This window comes from Archocentrus centrarchus, chromosome 15, assembly GCF_007364275.1.
Source record: "Archocentrus centrarchus isolate MPI-CPG fArcCen1 chromosome 15, fArcCen1, whole genome shotgun sequence".
NCBI classification, from domain to species: domain Eukaryota; kingdom Metazoa; phylum Chordata; class Actinopteri; order Cichliformes; family Cichlidae; genus Archocentrus; species Archocentrus centrarchus.
Window position 1 is genome coordinate 9,991,980 of NC_044360.1, and position 19,630 is coordinate 10,011,609.

At 38.9% G+C, this 19,630-nt stretch overlaps 1 protein-coding gene across 1 annotated transcript in view; it reads left to right on the top strand.

Annotated features, from left to right (window-relative positions):
• Positions 1-19,630, top strand: part of srbd1 (S1 RNA binding domain 1) — a 64,871-nt gene that overhangs the window by 43,560 nt on the left and 1,681 nt on the right. The window contains exons 17-20 of the mRNA XM_030747461.1: positions 5,697-5,803; positions 9,243-9,410; positions 11,414-11,563; positions 16,602-16,786. Coding sequence (XP_030603321.1) covers positions 5,697-5,803; positions 9,243-9,410; positions 11,414-11,563; positions 16,602-16,786 — 610 coding nt within the window. The remainder of the gene's footprint in view (positions 1-5,696; positions 5,804-9,242; positions 9,411-11,413; positions 11,564-16,601; positions 16,787-19,630) is intronic.

Here is a 19,630-nt window from a genome sequence, read left to right on the forward strand (position 1 = left end):
GAAACACACACACTGGATTGTGTATGTTTAAACTTGCATGTTTTCTTTTTCACTCCAGTTCTTTAATAACTGCTGTTAGTTCTTTGCTTTGCCTCTGAAGATTGCTTTTCCTTACCTGTAGCTTCTCTTTACTTTCTTTCTTATGACATATTTGCATAACTTCTTTTGTGTAGCAGTCCCATATTTTTATGAAAATACCTGTTATTAGTAAGCAATATCACACGAACAACCCCATTGTACTAATTTCGACCTGGGCAGCCTATAACATCTGTTGCAGAAAAATTATAATCTGTGAAAAGTGTTTAAAATTGAGTGAAATCTAGACATAGGTTGCTGAGTGTAAATTTGATTATTATTTGCTTTTGGCAATAAATGACATTTGAAGTATGCTGTTGGTGCTTTTTAAAATCTGCATAACATTGTCTAAATGTTTTCACCTTTATCTTTTAACTAGAAACACTAGTTTTAGTTTTTCCATCCCTAATTAGGCACAGTTAGTAGTTACAATACCAAAAGTATTCTAGTGTTTCTCCCACCTCGGTAAGGTTTTAGCAAGAATGTGAGAACACATTCATTAGATTTTTACTGCAGGTTAAAACTCACACACCTCCACCCTTCCCATGTGAAAACATTCACTTCTGGTGTGACATTACAGGTGATTTCCTCTTCCTTGTCTTCTTTGTCTCGCGCAATCTTTTCTTCTAGAGCCACTCGCTAGAAATCAAATCTTTGATTCTTAGTTTTATTTGTTCCTGTTTGGAATCTTTTTTTTTTTTTTGTCTCCAATGTGCCACTGGTTATAGTGCCACAGCATTCTCACAAAGAACAGATTGAAGATGCTGTCTTGGGACTTTGTCTTGTCTCTCTATGGCATCATCTCCCTGCTGAATAAAGCAAGCATTCATTGTAGGCTAGGTACTAACTTTTGCTGATGTTGCAGTAATTCAGTACACAGGGGTTTAAAGGATGTTCTTGTTAACAGGAGAGCTAGAGTACAAAAAAAAAAACCCTAATCTGAAATAAGATTAACTAGTTTAATCACTGACATGCTGTTTTCTTTGAAACAGCAGGATGAACAGTATTCATTAAATACCAATGCTGCAATTGTAAAATTTCTTCTGAAATTAGTAAATTCAGCTTAGCTGCAAGAAAAGGATAAGCAGTTCTTGATGATGGTTTGCATCCATCCATCCATCCATTTTCTTTTGCTTATTCCTAATTATTTGTGGTATTTTAAACATTGTTGTTTGCTGTTGAAAAAACAAACGAAAACCAAATGTAGTCATTTTATTAATGTGCTTTAATTAAAATCCTAATTTTCTTATCTAAGCCTTTTCTATTTCTTTAAGTGCCTATGCAGTGTTTATCAGTTGCATGACTCTTTCTGGTTACTTATTTATTGTATTGATTTGTGTCTGAAATGGGGTGCAAATAACTACAAATTAATCTGTCCAAAGCAAAAATACTATTAATCCTTTCTGTCAGCACTGTGTCTTGCCACGATAATTGTGGAATATTCATAGAATACCCATGTACGCCCTTCTCACAGTTTTGGCCAGGCCAAAAACCTACGAGTCCTCATCTGCCCTGCTACCCTTTTATCGCTGACAGAGGAGCGTGTGTTTGCTAGCTGCTGCTGCTGTTGTCTGTTTACAAGTCAGTGTTTGTTTAAGGCTTGATCATGTTACAGGACAACTCATGCAAGTCCCTGTCATATTCATACACATGACAGGCAGACACACACACACACACACACACACACACCAATAGTAGTCTAGTTTAGATTGTCAGCTAGTTGCTGAGGCATCGGTCTCTAGCTGAACTCCTTGGTTTCTGACCTTGTCCCACAACACAGGGCTGTTTTTTTTTTTTTTTTCTGCTTGCCAGACCTCATGTTTCTTTAAAGTTACTTGTTGTGTTTTCAAAAAATTTGTCGGTGTAATATTTTCCTTTTCTTTCCTTTCCTTTTGAAAAATATCTCCTGTTTAATGTTTGATTGGCTGGTTGTTGAGAAGTTTGTGGGATTCATCATTTGGAGGTATTTTTTATTATCCTCCTGTACAAAATAAAGCAAGAGGATATTGTCATCATACCATCTGTCTGTCTGTGAGGTTTTACTTTTCTCCAAAACCACAAGTTGAGTTGAGTCATGAAATTTGGCATATATGTTCTTTGCTCTTCAAAGATGTGAAACACATTATTTTTATATTCCTATATGTTTAGTAACCTTTTGTACACTTTGGCTGTATTCACCTGAAGTGGAGAGTAAACTACATGGAGATTTTCAGGCTGCTAGTGCTAATATATGCAAATGAGATACCGCCTCTTTCTCATGCCTAATCATGTGATCATACTGTGCTGTGTGATTGGCTATACCTGCTTCACTATTATTGACTGATAGTGAGAAACTGGGGAATCCCAAATTTCTAGGTAAAAGAGCAAGTCTGTTTATAGTAGCAGCAGTTCTAGGCTGCAGCCTTATTGATTAGGCTGTGATGCTAACTTCTGATTGGCTGAGCATTGTCCAACTTGTTTGTCAGGGATGACTCATGGCCATAAATAGTACAGACTGACTCATCATTGAGCAATCTTAAAGCCATAACTACTACTCAGCAGTATTGATTGAATGTAAACAATATGGTTGCATTATGTTGATGTTATACATAATGCAAGCAGAATACAAGCAGATTGTGTAGTGTGGGTGCATTATGTAGGAATATTCCAGTTACTACATAATGCATTCCAGAGGGTGAAGTGGATACCTTGTAAGTATGCATTATATCTGGATTATTGTTATAGATTTTATAAATAGACATTATGCAGTAAACACCCTTGTACAAGAATGCAGTATGTACTTTCTTAAATTAGTTTACCATGGAATTTTTTTTTTTTGTATCTTTTCTAGGATGTGTTTACCAAAAAAGTATTTGTAGAAATGTTAAAAATAAGCACAGAATATCAGTCTCTTACAGCTAGGGCTGGGCCATATCATATCATATTCACGATAATACTGGTAAAAAATTCTTGCCCGGGAAAATAAATTATATCATGATATGCTAATTTCATGGCGTAGATACGTCACCCCACCACGCAGTGGATTACACTCACGTGGGTCAGGCACAGTGTTGCCAAGTCCGCTTATTATAATTCAATTCAGTTCAATTCAATTTTATTTATATAGCACCAAATCACAACAAACTGTCGCCTCAAGGCGCTTTGTATTGTGGGTAAAGACCCTACAATAATACAGAGGAAACCCAACAGTCAAAACGACCCCCTATGAGCAAGCACTTGGCGACAGTGGAAAGGAAAAACTCCCTTTTAACAGGAAGAAACCTCCAGCCAACCAGGCTCAGGGAGGGGCAGTCATCTGCCGCGACCGGTTGGGCTGAGGGGAGAGAAAGACATGCTGTGGAAGAGAGCCAGAGATTAATATCAATTAATGATTAAATGCAGAGTGGAGTATAAACAAAGTAAATAAGGTGAATGAGAAACAGTGCATTATGTGAACCCCCCAGCAGACTAGGCCTATAGCAGCATAACTAAGGGATGGTTCAGGGTCACCTGATCCAGCCCTAACTATAAGCTTTATCATAAAGGAAAGTTTTAAGCCTAATTTTAAAAATAGAGAGGGTGTCTGTCTCCCGAATCCAAGCTGGAAGCTGGTTCCACAGAAGAGGCGCCTGAAAGCTGAAGGCTCTGCCTCCCATTCTACTCTTAAGTATCCTAGGAACCACAAGTAAGCCAGCAGTCTGAGAGCGAAGTGCTCTGTTGGGGTGATATGGTACTATGAGGTCTTTGAGATAAGATGGTGCCTGATTATTCAAGACCTTGTATGTGAGGAGAAGGATTTTAAATTCTATTCTAGATTTAACAGGGAGCCAATGAAGAGAAGCCAATATGGGAGAAATCTGCTGTCTCTTTCTAGTCCCTGTCAGTACTCTAGCTGCAGCATTTTGAATCAGCTGAAGGCTTTTCAGGGAGCTTTTAGGACAGCCTGATAATAATGAATTACAATAGTCCACCCTAGAAGTAATAAATGCATGAATTAGCTTTTCAGCATCACTCTGAGAAAGGATGTTTCTAATTTTAGAAATATTGCGCAAATGCAAAAAAGCGGTCCTGCATATTTGTTTAATATGTGCATTGAAGGACATATCCTGGTCAAAAATGACTCCAAGCGGGCAAATTGGCGACAGGCCGGGACGCGAACCCGCGCCGCCCGCACCACAACACTGCATTTGCATGTGTCGCCGGCTTTACCACTAAGCCACCCAGGCGCCCCTGTTTACATTTCAATAGCAGCGCTGTGAGTGTTCTGTTATGGAGGAAAAATTCATTAATTTATTTGAGAAGCATTATTATTTGAAGCATTATTATATCTCTTGATTATATTATATTGATCATACTAGATTATAATATTTTTATAATATTTTTATTTTAGAGAGTTTGATTTTCTGTTACATGGCACTGAACAGGAGTGGCCCTCCAATCTCATTGTACATCCTGTATAATGACAATAAAGGCATTCTATTCTATTCTATTTATATATGCCAATAGTTTATTTTTGAGCAATTTCTTATGTACATCTACAGCTGAATGTTTTTTAAAAAAATAGTGCCAATGTGACATTTGGGACATGTAGCTTTGGCTCAGAAGTGCCTTTTTCTTTATAACTTTTTGGGAGGAAAAAAATATACATATGTCATCGCCATTCAGCTTGAAAATATCGTGATATTATTTTTGGTCTATATCACCCAGCCCTACTTACAGCATGCTTAAAATGATTTTGATTTAATGAGTATTGTTAAAATTGAAAACATGTTTTTGCTGGAATATGTATCCTATCTTTAATAACCCAGGGGTGACTAAAAGTAGACTAAAAGTAGTTTGGATAAAAGTTTAGGGCAAAATAGTTTTGCAGAAGGTAATATCTGCTGAAGGGTTTACTATTATGAAATGGGACTGTAACGTTAACCTGACTTCAAAATTTATTTTATATTTTCATTAATTGAAGAAAGATATCCCCATCGGTGATGGGTCTTGTTTTATAGACAGAGTGCTACAATGGCAAAAACACTGTATTAGTGGGAAAGATTGTTGAAAGGCCAAACTAACATTCTCCACTTTCTTTTCCCTTCTGTTCTCCTGTCAATCAGCTTTCTCTCACTCAGTGTTTTTTCCACTGTGCCACTAATTTGCTGTACTGCTGTCATTTAAAGCTTGTGTCATGCCAACATCTTGTTTCTCTTTCTGCATTTGCTTCACAATGCAGTTTTATCACTCTCTTTGGGGAAATTTTGCCAACACAAGATAAAATGATAGGATGTGGTAAAATTGGAATAAAATAGCGAATACATAGGAACTAAACAGAACATGCTCAGGTAAAGTCTTAAAATCTTTCAGTAAAATATTTTGATAAACAGGTTTAGATGGAAAAATAAAATAGAGCAAAATTCAGCTGTGTTAGTCTTAGAATAAATCCTGATTTTCTACTACTTTTTTGTGTTTCTTTGTCTCAAAGAGATTTGAAAAATCCTAAGAATCTCTACTTCCTCACACACCAATGAAAGCAGTGATTTAATGTTTTCTGTGCTCAACCAATTTTTGGCCTGTGTCTTTCGTTCTCTGTGTGTATATGTGTGTATTCTCAAAATTGTGTCTCTGTTAATGTGTTTTTTCTGTCTTTCTTTTAGCATGATGTGTCAGCTGGAGCTTTGAAGGCAGCGCTCAATGGCGTGGTGCAGGAGTGTGTGAGCTTTGTTGGCGTGGATATTAACATCTGCTCTGAGACACTGATGAGGTAAAGGACATAAAATTACATATACTGTAGTGTCTAACAAAAGAAATTAATAAGACTATGACTATTAATTTCATACTAAGTTTAGCAAACAGACAAATTGGTCACTTTTACACAACTTTAAAGGTACTGGGTAGGTGGATTTTAGCTGTCTCTGTTGCTTCTCTCTCTTTATGTAATCTAGGACGTAGATGATGTGCTGTTGTCTTCAGAGGTTTACATATACTCATGTCATGATGGTAATTTTGGGCTTTTTAACTATTTTGTGAACTGTTCTTTTTCCAGAGTTAGATGATTGTACAGCATACATTTTTAAAGACTTTAAAAAAAAGAAGAATTGGGTGCCATCAGCAAGCTCCTGGCATAATTCTGACCTCATATTTGACCACTCTTCTTGGCAGAATTGGTGGGGTTCATTTACATTTGTTGTTTTCCTCGTATGGACGTTTAAAAGACCACGGACTATGGTCTTTTAAATGTATTCTACAGATTTTCAGTAGGGTTGAGATTGTTTTTTGGAAGGTCATTCCAGAAGCTATTAAGTTGTGTTTAGGATCATTTCCCTGTTGGAACACCCAGTTTCAGCTGTCTAGCTGTTGATTTGCATCCACTTTGCACAATGTTCCGGTACCACTGGCAGCAAAACAGCCCTCGGTGCATGATGCTACCACCACCATGCTTGACAGATGGTACAATGTTCTTACAGTGTTGGAGTAAAGCTTCACCTTCACTCCTCCAAACATACCTCTTGTCAATGTGGCCAAATAGCTCATCTTTGTCTTATCTGATCATAAACCCTTCTCCAGAAGGTATTTGGCTTGCCCATGTGGACAGCTGCAAATTTCAATTGAGCTTGAAGGTGTTGATTTACGAGCAGGGGCTTCTTTTTTAGTCAGCGCCCTCTCTGTCCATGGCAATGTAAAACTTGCTTCACTGTGGACAGTGATGCCAGTGTTCCAGCAGTTTTCAGTTCATGGCAGACTTGAGCCTGGGTTCCTGGGTTGTTCCTGAACATCCTAATTAATTTCCTCTCATCTGATGGTGACACTTTGGATCTTTGGTCAATCAAGTGCCATACTGGAGGTTATATCGCTGCAGACCACGGAATGGTGTGGATGCCTCGGCCATCGGCGGTCAGACAGCAGCGCTCAAATTACATTATATATATATCTATATCTATATCTATCTATATATCTATCTCTATATCTATCTATCTATCTATCTATCTATATCTATCTCTATCTATCTATCTATATCTATCTCTATCTCTATCTATCTATATATCTATGTATATATATATATATATATATATATATATATATATATCTATATATCTATATCTATATATCTATATCTATATCTATATATCTATATCTATATCTATCTATATATATATATCAGGGGTGGGACTTTAACGCGTTAATTTTGATTAATTAATTATGGGGAAAATAACGAATTAAAAATTTTAAATCATTTTAATCGCACTTTGCACCGTGGAACGTTTCTCAGTGCACGAGTTCCCGGCATACAGATTATATCGACGCACAATGTCAAAAATTCAGGGGCAGCATCCTTCGAAGGACCCGGCCCACGTACCTTTGCAGCCCACAAAGACCACAAAGCCCGGAAGTGAGCGGCTGGCCTTCATATCAGCGTCAACTGCCCTCACCTCTGCATGTCGCCTAGCAACCGTGAGTGCGAAGCACAGCTGTGGAAAAACAGCTGGTTAAACGGAGAACGAACTTTTGCTCCTTTTTGTGTTTTAATGTTCAATCTTTAATTCAAAATAAGCTGTTAAAACAAGCATAACACATTTCACCATCAAGGAATACAGCTGAGCTAATGATTAATTTCCAACTATATTAAGTGAGACATTAATGCTGAATAAAACTATCCAGTTATGATGCTTAACTTTAATTTCAGGAGTTTGCTTATCACAGGAGCACTTCCGCCCTTCGTTGGTCTGTGTAGTAGACTGGTGGGAAAAGCTTATGTATATTGATTCATTCATTAACCAAACTTAAATTAATATTTATCATGTTAAATATTCAAATGCGATTAATTTCGATTAATTAATTACAAAGCTTCTAATTAATTAGATTAATTTTTTTAATCGAGTCCCACCCCACCCCATATAATGTTCATCTTTTATACACAGTCTATGTTTGCAGGATTCTTTGTCCATCTTGTCACTGATGACAGTTCTTAATGAGTGTGGTTGTATACTCAGACTAAGAATAAATTTAGGACTTTGGACCAAGGAGATGTCTCCCTGATGTTACTGTGTGATAAATAAGAATCGGAACATCTGTGCCAAAGAGCAAGAGCATGTTTGCACTCAAACCACTCTGTTTGAGACACACAGACAAAATTCTGAAAAATAGATGAAGAAGGGTTCAGACCACTGGCATACTTTCCCTTAGCAGTCACAACATGGCAAGGCTTCATTCACACTCATGTACAGGCATGTCCCTGATGCGCACACACACACACACACACACACACACACACACACACACACACACACACACACACACACACACACACACACACACACACACACAGACAGTTGGCCTGCCAGTTTTTTGTTTAGACTAATGCTTTACACCCTCGCCCACTTACTGGACTGACTGGAATTAACAAATAGGATTAGGAACAGTGGACACAGTTACACACACAGAAACATATATACAGAGGAAGAAACATGTCTACATATAGTGGGAAAAATTAATGCATGAACACAGCTCAAATGCGCACACATCTGCTTATTTGATGCAGCTCATGCAGTATAAACGTGAGTCAAAAGTAGGAAGTGCAGAAATTTCATATACACAGTTTTTGCAGTCGATAAAAACAGTATGAATTGAGCTGGCATTAGCTACAAGGCAGGCATCAGGTCATCTATTTACCTGTCTGCTCTGCAAGTCAGCTTTTTCCATTCCTCCACAAAGTTAAGCTATGCACATACGCACATGAAACACACACAGACGTGTTGATGACTGAGGTATTATGCGGAGTGTTGACATAGCCATGTTTTTTAGCATGAGTGAGTCACTGTGGGCATTAACAGAGCAGACCTAATTGAGTTTCAAATCACCTCTCGTCTTTACTCAGCTCGAACTGGACAAATATACATGCTTAATATTGGCTTATGTGTGCCACTTGTGTTTCCAGCGCTTGCTTAAATGCCAGGTCACGGTTGCAGAATCTGCTGTTTGTTTGGTGTGTGTATGTGGGTATGTGTAAACCAAATACTGTAGAGTCATTATAGGTGATCTTATAGGTATATAACCAAGCTAAGTTAATTAACTGTTCTGTTTTGTTGCGTTAGCGTCCAGTGTAGAACAAAGCCTTCAAAATTAAACAGAATTTATGCAAGTCATTTAAATTGATTGTGAGAGGAGGAATTTTTCTCCTTTTGATTTGTTGTATCATCTCCTAGGCATGTAGCAGGCCTAAATATGGGCAGGGCACGGAGTATCACAGAATGGAGAGAGCAGAACGGTCCCTTCATCAACAGGGAACAGATCAAGCTGGTCAAAGGCATGGGGCCCAAGTCCTACCAGCAGTGTGTCGGCTTCATCAGAATCAACCCACAAACCCTGTCCAGGTACACACTCATATACACTGTATATACTGATAGCTGGATCTAAAAACAGGCAGATAAACATTCAAGTGCTGTTTTATAATGTTGTCTCATTTATTTTTCATTTAAGGGTCAGCTAGAACAAACTGCAAAAACAACCTTCATTGAGGGACATTTAGCAGTACTTAGCCATGCAGGTAGTTTTGGTTTACTTGTAGCCAAGTGTTGAGAATTCTTTCAGTAGTATTTAGTTTGTAGTGTTCAAAGCATTAAAAATTACAGTTAAAAAAAAAAAAACAGCTGAATGTAGTATGCAAGAGTGTATATCATGCATGTACAGGTGGGTAAAAGAAGTAAATTATTTGTGGTTGTGTGAGGACTGTGAAGTGGAGCAGAAAAGAGTCTACAGAAACAGTGTTTCAGTTACTCTAGATAATTCATAAAAAGGTAGAAATAGAGTTGGGAAATACTGACTCTGTATTTGCATTATTTTAAATATCCATCCATTTATTTTTTCCCCTGCTTGTCTGCGTCCGTGTCGTGGGGGCAGCAGTCAAATCAGAGATGCCCAAACCTCCTGCTCCCCAGCCACTGATACATTTCCAAGCCAGCTTAGAATTATAATCGTTCCAGGGTGTCCCAGGTCTACCCCATGGTCTCCTCCCAGCACTTAAGAGGCATCTTAATCAGACAACTGTACCATCTCAACTGGATCCTTTCAATGTGGAGGAAAAGTCGCTATCCACAGTCTTATTCTTTTGAGTTCTATCCGCAACTCATAGCCATAGGTGACCGACTGGTAAACCAACAGCACTTCACCACAGCAGACCAAACATCCTTATTACTGCAGATGTTGCACCACCTATCAATGTCCCAGTCCCTTCTTCCCTCACTTGTGAACAAGACCTTAAGATACCTAAACTCCTCCACTCGGGGAATCAATCCATTCCCAACCTGGAGTGGCCACTCCAACCTGAGAACCATGGCTTCAGATGACATCCTGAGACCACTGAACATGACAAATTTTTGATTATAAATTTTTAATGTAGTGAGTGGTGCAAACAAAATGAACTGCCATTGTATTTGGGTAGAAGCAGGATTCACAGTGCTCAGTTAAGTAAAACGCAACATATTTCAATAGCTTGATAGATTTTTACATTTTTTTTTTAGGGGTGGGACTTTACCGCGTTAATTTCGATTAATTAATTACGGTTAAAATAACGAATTAAAAATGTTAACACATTTTAATCGCACTTTGCACCGTGGAAAGTTTCTTGGTGCACAAGTTCCAGGCATACAGATTATATCGACGCACAATGTGATAAGAATGATGAGCTGTCCAAATTCAGGGGCCGCATCCTTTGAAGGATGCAGCCCACGAAGACCGCAAAGGCTGGAAGTGAGCGGCTGTGAAATTGGACGGTCTAGCCTTTATATCAGCGTCGCCTGCCCTCACTTCAGCGTCGCTCATGTTGCCTAGCAACCGTGAGTGCAAAACACAGCTGTGGAAAAGCAGCTGGTTCAACCGAGACTGAAGTTTTGCTCCTTTTTGTGGTTTAATTTTAATTCTTATATTCAAAATAAGCTGATAAAACAAGCATAACACCTTTCAATATCAAGGAATACAGCTGAGCCAATGATTAATTTCCAACTATATTAAGTGAGACATTAATGTTGAATAAAACTATCCAGTTATGGTGCTTAACTTTGCTTATCACAGGAGCTCTTCAACCCTTCGTTGGTCTGTGTAGTAGACTGGTGAGAAAATAAACAAAATTTTGAAGTTTAAGCTTATGTACATTGATTGATTCATCAACCAAACTTAAATTAATATTTCTCGTGTTAAATATTTAAATATGATTAAAGCTTCTAATTTGATTAAATTTTTTTTTAATCAAGTCCCATCCCTAATTTTTTTTTTGTTTGTTTTTTTGGAGGGTGACGTTAATGTTTTTATTACACATTATAAAGTCTGAGAGCAGGAGTACTTCATTGATTTAAAATGTATTCCTTTCTTGTCAAAACAGTGTTAGATTATCCTCTAAGCCTACACCAGAAGAACGAGAGAAACCTGCAGCTAAGAAAGCCAAAGGAAAGACTGGTGTCAACATACCAACCTCATTTAACCCCCTGGACCAGACCTGTATACATCCAGAGTCCTACCATGTAGCACAGAGGTACAGTACACACAAACATACAAACAGACACAAACACTTGAACAGCAGCCCACCCCACTGGCTAAAGCATGATCAGGCTATGATGGAGTTGATTTTGACACCAGCTCATATGGGATTGGTTATAGTGGTGGAGGGCTCTGATTTGATTTACGCAGACATGGGATACAAGAGAGGAGGCGTTGGCTGTGGTGTGTGTGTGTCCTTGTGTGAGAGATGATTGTTAGCGCTGCTGATGCTGATATCAGAAGCACATTGAACATCTGTCAAAGACTTCTATGTCTTGTGTGTGTGTGTGTGTGTGTGTGTGTGTGTGTGTGTGTGTGTGTGTGTGTGTGTGTGTGTGTGTGTGTGTGTGTAATAGAAAAAAGGGGGTAGAAGAGAGAGAGCCCTCTTTCCTCCAGCTGTAGTCACTCAACTGTGTTTAGTCTACATAAGTTCTGACACTAGTGGTTTTAAGCATTGCTCCCCTCATGTTGAAGGTGTCTGTACATATGTGTGGGGGTGGGGGGATCTCTGTGCACACACATGCAGATAGATTGATGTTGCTTGAATGAAACTTGTCTATATATGTATATGTATATATATATGTATGTGTGTATATGTGTGTATGTGTGTATATGTATATGTGTGTATATGTGTATGTATGTGTATGTGTGTATATGTATGTATATGTGTGTATATGTATGTATATGTGTGTGTATATGTGTATGTATGTATGTATATGTATGTATGTATATGTATGTATATATATATAAAATCTTAATACTTTATTGTCTGTGTGTTCATTACAGACTGCACTAGAATGTATCAAAGAAGTCTTAGGGATCAGAGGTCTTAAAAAAAAACATCTTAAAATAAGGGAGCACACATTACTACCCTCTTCTTTTCTAATACATATCATTCCTTTCCAGGCAGCTAATTTTTGTTAGTTTTTATCTTTTTTTTCTGACCGACATCTTTCTCATCCATCTTTTCAGCCCCTCTCACTGTTCCTCCCTTTCACTTTCTCAGTGGTGCCTCACATTAAATCTGCTTTTAACCAGACCCATTGACAGTTTAAAGATGTCTTTCATTTTCCCCACAGAATTTAGTGCAACATTTGAAGTTTCTCATTGGTTCTTTGCTTTTCTATTTTTCCTGCTGTTCAGAATTCCTAATCCTCTATTGGCAAGTGTTATAGCTGATGTTATGGCTGTATTATAATCCAAGTCTGGGAATTTACTCCATTCAGTATGGCTTTTGAAAGTATCTCAAAGTGTTTGTTGTTTTTACAGCACATCAGCCTGTCTCTGTAAATGTTCCCGAAGATGGTCAGTGCAGGAAAAGCCATCTCAGTACTGGCTCTTGTATTTTGACAAAACAAAAAAATAAATCATCATCCACTTTAACACTGAGCGTATCATTGATTGGGCTAGTTTAGCTATATTTTTATATGAACCCTCAGATAGTAGCAGTTAAAGTCCTGATTAATCTATGTCATATAATCTTATACTGTTGGTGGCTTTGGCTCAGGAGGGTAGAGCAGGTAATCTCCTAATCGGAAGGTTGGTGATTCGATTCCTGGCTGCTCCAGTCTACATGCCAAAGTATCCTTGGGCAAGATACTGAACCCCAAGTTTCTCTCCGATGCAGCTGTCGGAGTATCAATGTGTGTGAATGTAAATACTTAGCTGTAGAAGGAAGTGCTTGTATGAATGAGTAACGTGTTGTATCAAGTGCTTTGAGCGCTCAGCTGGAGTAGAAAAGCAGTATATAAGGACTAGTCCATTTACCATTTGGTGAGTTTTATTCATATTCAACATGTTTGTAATTTTTTTAGGGTAATTTGAAAGTGAATCTTACTTTGAAATTCTTTATAATTCCTTTAAAATCCCTAATTAGAATACTGACAACATCCTCCCTCAAAATCAAAAATCTTGAAGTGATTAGATTAATTTGATGTGAGAGCATCACTGAGATGCCCCGCTCCTCTTTCGCTCCTCCTCACATACAAATGGTGAAAACAAGGTTTAGAGAGAGAATTGTGAAGGAATGCTTGTGTGTGTGTGTGTGTGTGTGTGTGTGTGACTTTATGCTGTATAAAGAATATCATGTTCATCACATTAGTGGAACTGGATCCTCCATTACTGTTCACAGCCCCCACATCCATCCCTTTTTTGTAACTATATACACACACGCATACAAAAGCAGAAACACAAGCGCACACACAATTTGTCCATCTTTGTTTTATAAAAATGTACGAATTATTTGCTCAGGTGAAACTATTCTCTTTCATGAATATTATAATTCATAATAATATTTGACATGAAAATATCACTAAAGCATAATCTTATGAATACATTTATATGAAATATTTAGTATTAATTTAGTTTGAGGCAGAGGGCTGACATTTGGGCCCAATATTTCTATAACACAACACAGAGTGGGTCCTTGCTTGTAGGCCTGGATAAAATCTGTATTATAGCCCACCCAACCCCACGTTCACACATACCAAAAATACACACACAGAGTTGGTAGTAATTATATAAGTATAAAACCAACAGTGTTGGAGGCCTCTGGACTCCTGGTACCCCTTAAATACTAACATACACCACTGAAAAATGAGACGTAAGAAATCTCTTCTCCTTTCCCCTCTCCTGGATTCCTGACTGTTTGCTTTTATTTAGGTTTAAGAGATGGTCCTAAACATGATTTGCAAACTGAAAGTAGTTTTGCTTGTTGACCAGTGTGCTCATAAATTTGGAGTTGGAATGGCTTTGAGTGCCAGTGGAGAAGACCACCTTCTGCCACTGTGTATATGACCAAAAAGAGCAAGAAACACCTTAATATATTAAGTAAAATATCTCTGATATCTGTAAAGAGTTAAAATATCAGAAATGATAATTAATGATATAATTAGACGTGGTTGGAAAAGTTGTACATAATATTCTATTTTCTTTTAAAATATGTCGACCTCCTTTCTCTGGCTTTATTCTGGCTTAGATCAGTAAGCCATCAAGAGACAACTATTTCTTTTCCTGTTAAAAGATATATGGTTGGAAAGTTAAGAAGCTGAAAGAGACACAGGAGAGAAGACCTTATTGTTAGACAGATATCCAGTTTGGACCAAAGATGTTGTTTCCTTACTGCTAAGCTGTGTCTGGCACAAACTCAGCTACTATTTTGTACCGATCTAGCTTACTGGTGTTGAGGGATTGATTCCGCTTGTCTCCTTCTTTTGGACCGTAGACAGTGACTTCGATGGCTGGGGCCTCTTGACTCACAGCTGTCACAAACATAGTTTGTACACAAGCTGTTTTATGTTACATCGGTACTGTCCCTCCTATTGCCAAATGAGCATTTCTTAACAACACTGTGTATGAATCAAGTTTGTGTGTGTGTGTGTGCTCTTGTGTGTGTCCACCTGTTCTGTCCATCATGTGGTGGACAGCTGCGGAGTCTGTTTGGCGTCAGCCTGCCAGTGAGCGACATCTATCACGGACGCTACCCAGCTGGTCCACACATGCATAGAAACAAATGCAGTCACATCTATCACCAAATATGCCAAGTGCCCGTTGTAAATAATATTTACAGTATGTACAATACACATACACACACACACACACACACACACACCTCTTAGTTTTTTCCACAAGCCCTGCTTACTACTTTGGCTCTAATGCCAATTTGTTACTGTGTCTGTTTAGAGTACAGAGTGCAGCTAATTAGTTTGGATTTATATCTCCGGCTCAGTGAATTTGAAATGGTGCGACTTGACTGTCTAGACATTATGTGGCAGGACATCGTGCTGGAATCAAGTGATACAAGTGTGGCTGACAGACAAGTCCAACCTTAGCACAGTTTCATAAGACAAGGTGTTAGAGCGTTTACAGCCCATTGCGGATTTACCTGATTTACCAGAGGTAAATTAAATATGTGTTTTTGCATTCAACACAGAAAGCTCCACCTTGACAATTCACAACTTTTTGCATACTACTCACACACCTCTACTGCTCTCCCTACTTTTCCCCAGTGGCTGTTCACTTTTCCTGCATAAGCTTGAACTGCTTTTTCCTTTTCCATTTTTTTCCAGCAGCTTTTTATTTCTCATTTCTTACCTTTTTTTTTTTTGTGTGTGTGTCTACTTTTAGGCACCAGTCATGCAGGCCTAAAGACTGGTTCATCTCTTGGTCTGCATGGCCTAAAATGTGTATTCTCAACTGGTTGGTGAGTGGTTGTGAGAGGTTGCTGGTAGTTGCAAGGTAAAATTGGTTGCAAAGTATATGAAAATCTCCTTTGCTGTGGTTGCATGTAATTTGCGTGGAAGACTCTGACTTGTCTGCAGATACTCTCCAAGCAGTCGTGAAACTGTCAAGACTGATACAACCTGGAAATGGAGACTGCCTTCAAAGTAAAAATTGCACTCTTTGAAATGTGTTGGCTGCAGTGGTGAAGCAGAGCTTTTACTTTGAAAGTAAACGTTCTACAGTTGTGGTTTTTATAACACTTCAAAATTTTCTACCATTTGGCTAACAGTTAGCAATTGTTTGCAGACAGGTCAGCATCTTCCATGCAAACTGCAGCAATCTGCTACCAACTAAATTAAGGAGGCTTTTGTTGAAACACTCTCTTTGTGACCAATTTCACCAACCTCCGGGAGCCACTTGCCAAGTGGTCAGGCGTTACACATTTTTCCCTAACAACCAGGGGCTGCCACATGGTTGCCAACCAGCTTTTAGGCCTGTGTGACAGGGCCTTTAGCTATATTAGTTGGTCAGTACTGTCTGCCTATATTGGTCAGTAACAGACCAATATCATCAAAAATGCATTTCATCTGAATATAGAAATGTGTCGTCACATGGGCAGTTCTGACTCTGTTGTTTAAAGTACTCTAGTACTCTATCTGTAGTGCATGTAGCATCACAATTGGGCAGATTGTGGGGTGGAGTCAAGTAGTTTCTTAATTATTTTTTTGTACTGTTTATGAAATATATTGCTTGATATTATAAATGAAATATCCCATAATTTTCGCTTTTCTGCACGTGTCTCTCCTGTCCAGATTTTTGTCCCTTGTGGGTGGGAGTGTGGACCAAATTGGAAGCGCAAGCCTGAAACACTGTGTAGAGAGCAAGGTTAAGACCAGCGGTGTGGAGGAGCTGGCCCGCACTGTGGACACCACACCTGAGACCCTTAAACTTATTATAGATGGCCTGACGCAGCCCCCTGGGTTTGACATACGGCAAAGTAAGACTCCTGCCACTTTCACTCACACTGATATATTGATCACCCATTCATATGAATGGGTGAGTGTGTCCAAACTTTTGACTGGTACTGTGTGTTATTTGTACATATATTTTCTTGCAAAAAATTGTCAGTGAACACAAAATTTAGCATTCTGATTCATATAAAATGTTGTAGACTACACTTATCTGCAGCCTATCGGTCACACTAACTTCCCTCAGCCTCTCATCTTTCCTTCATGATGTCCTTTATAGGTCCCCACTGACTGATATAACATCAAACTTGTATTCGTCCAGCTCTTTGACTGTCTTGCTAGTTACAACACACTGACTTTTCTTGCCTTTACTATAATAGGCATGTCTTGGCAGTGTAACTTGATAGGATCTGACAGTGCTGTGGCTTCCTCCCTGTAGCCCCACAATACAAGCAGTGTGTTTCTGACAGGGTGTGATGGGTCCAACAGACTGTGTTGTTGGACAGAGTATCTTTGCAGACACACACATACAAAATGCACAAAGAACTCTGTTTTTCTCCTTAATCTGAAACGCTTCAGTTCAGGCACATACAAACATACCACTAAAACCCCATCCATAGTACAAACTGTTGCTGTAGCTCAAACTTGTTTCCTTAAGGAAAAAAAGGACACGTCTCTTTCTCTTGTGTGTTTTTGATTAAGTAAAACTTTTTATTGCTAACATGGAAATTAAGTACGTCTGCTCTCAAATCTTGACTAAAAATGAGAGCTTTGATATTTGCAAAACATATTACATTTGACTGCCTTCCCCAGCATTCAAAAAACAAAAATGTAAGTACAAAAAAAATGATTTTCAGACTGGCCAGTTAAATGCTAAATTACTATACTATTCTATGTGGAGAAGAAATAAGTCCGGTCTGAATACCCACTTAATGCTGGCCAAGTTGTCTCAAAATTGAGGAACGAAGCTTTAAAGTTCATTCTCAGGTTGGCCCTATTCGGTTGCAGTACACTACACTTGGCCTCCTAGCCAGTGCTCAGCTGAATAAACAGATGGGCTGAGGCTACTGCATGAAATCAGTGCTGTTGGGAGGATAATTGGATGAGACTATTTCCTGGAGCACAGTCCTTCCTTGTTTGTGTTAGTATTACAGAAAGGAAAAAGATCTTATGAACAGGCAAAGTGGAAAGTGGGGTTGAATAGACTGCTGATAAGTGTGGAACCTTGTAGATGCAAGTATTGAGTGACTGCTCAAAATGCTGTTAGTCATTTCTGCTCTATCAACTAATTTCTGTGCATTCCCTTTTCCCAGTTCTTACTCCAAACACTTTGACATTCTGCCACTCATGTATGATTTTTATCTTAGATTTTGCTCCACAGCTTGCATCTAGCAGTCTTTTTGTCATTTTGAGATTTTGGCCAAGCAGATGTTAAGCATTGTATCGATGAGTGATCTGCAGGTGGGTGCAGTGCTGACAGGCCGTGTGGACAACACCACACTGTTCGGGACATTTCTAAATATCAGGCCTCATCCACAAGAGCAACATCACCCTGGACAAGATGCTGGTTAGCCAGCATCGTCGCAGTCTGGCTCCGGGACCTGGGGAGGTGGTTTTACTAACTCTGCTTGGACTGGTTTGCCTTTCAAACGGAGGTGAGCATACTGTTCACCTACGGTACACACGGGATCAGTTGATTACGCTCTCCAAGTCTCCGCTATTGCACGGATGGAGACCTCAAATCCCTGACGTGTTGAAGAGGAGACGTCGAGGATGCAGTGCCGGAGTGAAACGGAAAAGAAAAACCCAGGAAAAGGTTCCAGAGCTTTGGAAAACATCTTGCCTTGGTCCGGTACCTAAGAAGGCTTTTCCATCTTCCCCCAATGACTACAGACCAGTCGCCCTAACCTTACGCATCATGAAGGTCCTGGAGAGATTGATTATAGCTCATCTTAGACCTCAGGTGAGCACCTCCCTGGACCCACTACAATTTGCCTACCGCCCTGAGGTTGGAGTTGATGATGTCATCTACCTGATGCAGCGAGCGTACTCCCACTTGGATAAATCAGGAAACGCCGTATGGATCTTGTTTTTTGATTTTTTTGAGTGCTTTTAACACCATTCAGCCTTACCTGCTGAGGCAGAAGCTCAAAAACATGCAAGTTGATGCCTCCATGATCTCCTGGATTATTGATTACCGGTTGGGGAAGTGGTATCAGAGCCAGAGACCTAAAGAGACTAAACAAACTCTTAAAGAAGGCCGGATCCGTTTTTGGAATTTCTCTAGAGCCCTTGGAGATGACTGTGGAGAAAAGAATGCTACACAAATTGATAAAAATAATGGCTAACACAATGCACCCTTTGCATGATCTACTGAGCAAACAGAGGAGTGTGTTCAGTAAGAGGCTTTTACACCTTCGCTGTACTAAGGACCGCTACAGGAAATCATTCCTGCCTACTCGATAAAGAGGTTTCATATATAATGAAATTGCTCACTGAACATTGCAGTTTCTATAAATGATCGTTGGAGTATTCTGTGTATACATGTATATATGAGGGTTTTTATGTAGTTTTATAGTTATGTGTATTGTGTTTATATGTACTGCCACTGTGCAACATAGGAATTTCCCCTCGGGGATGAATAAAGTACTCTGTCTATCTGTTGGGAGGATAATTAGATGAGACTATTTCCTGGAGCACCGTCCTTCCTTGTTTGTGTTAGTATTACAGAAAGGAAAAAGATCTTATAAACAGGTAAAGTGGAAAGTGGAGTTTAATAGACTGCTGATAAGTTTGGAAGCTTGTAGATGCAAGTATTGAGTGACTGCTCAAAATGCTGTATCTGTTTGTCATTTCTGCTCTATCAACTAATT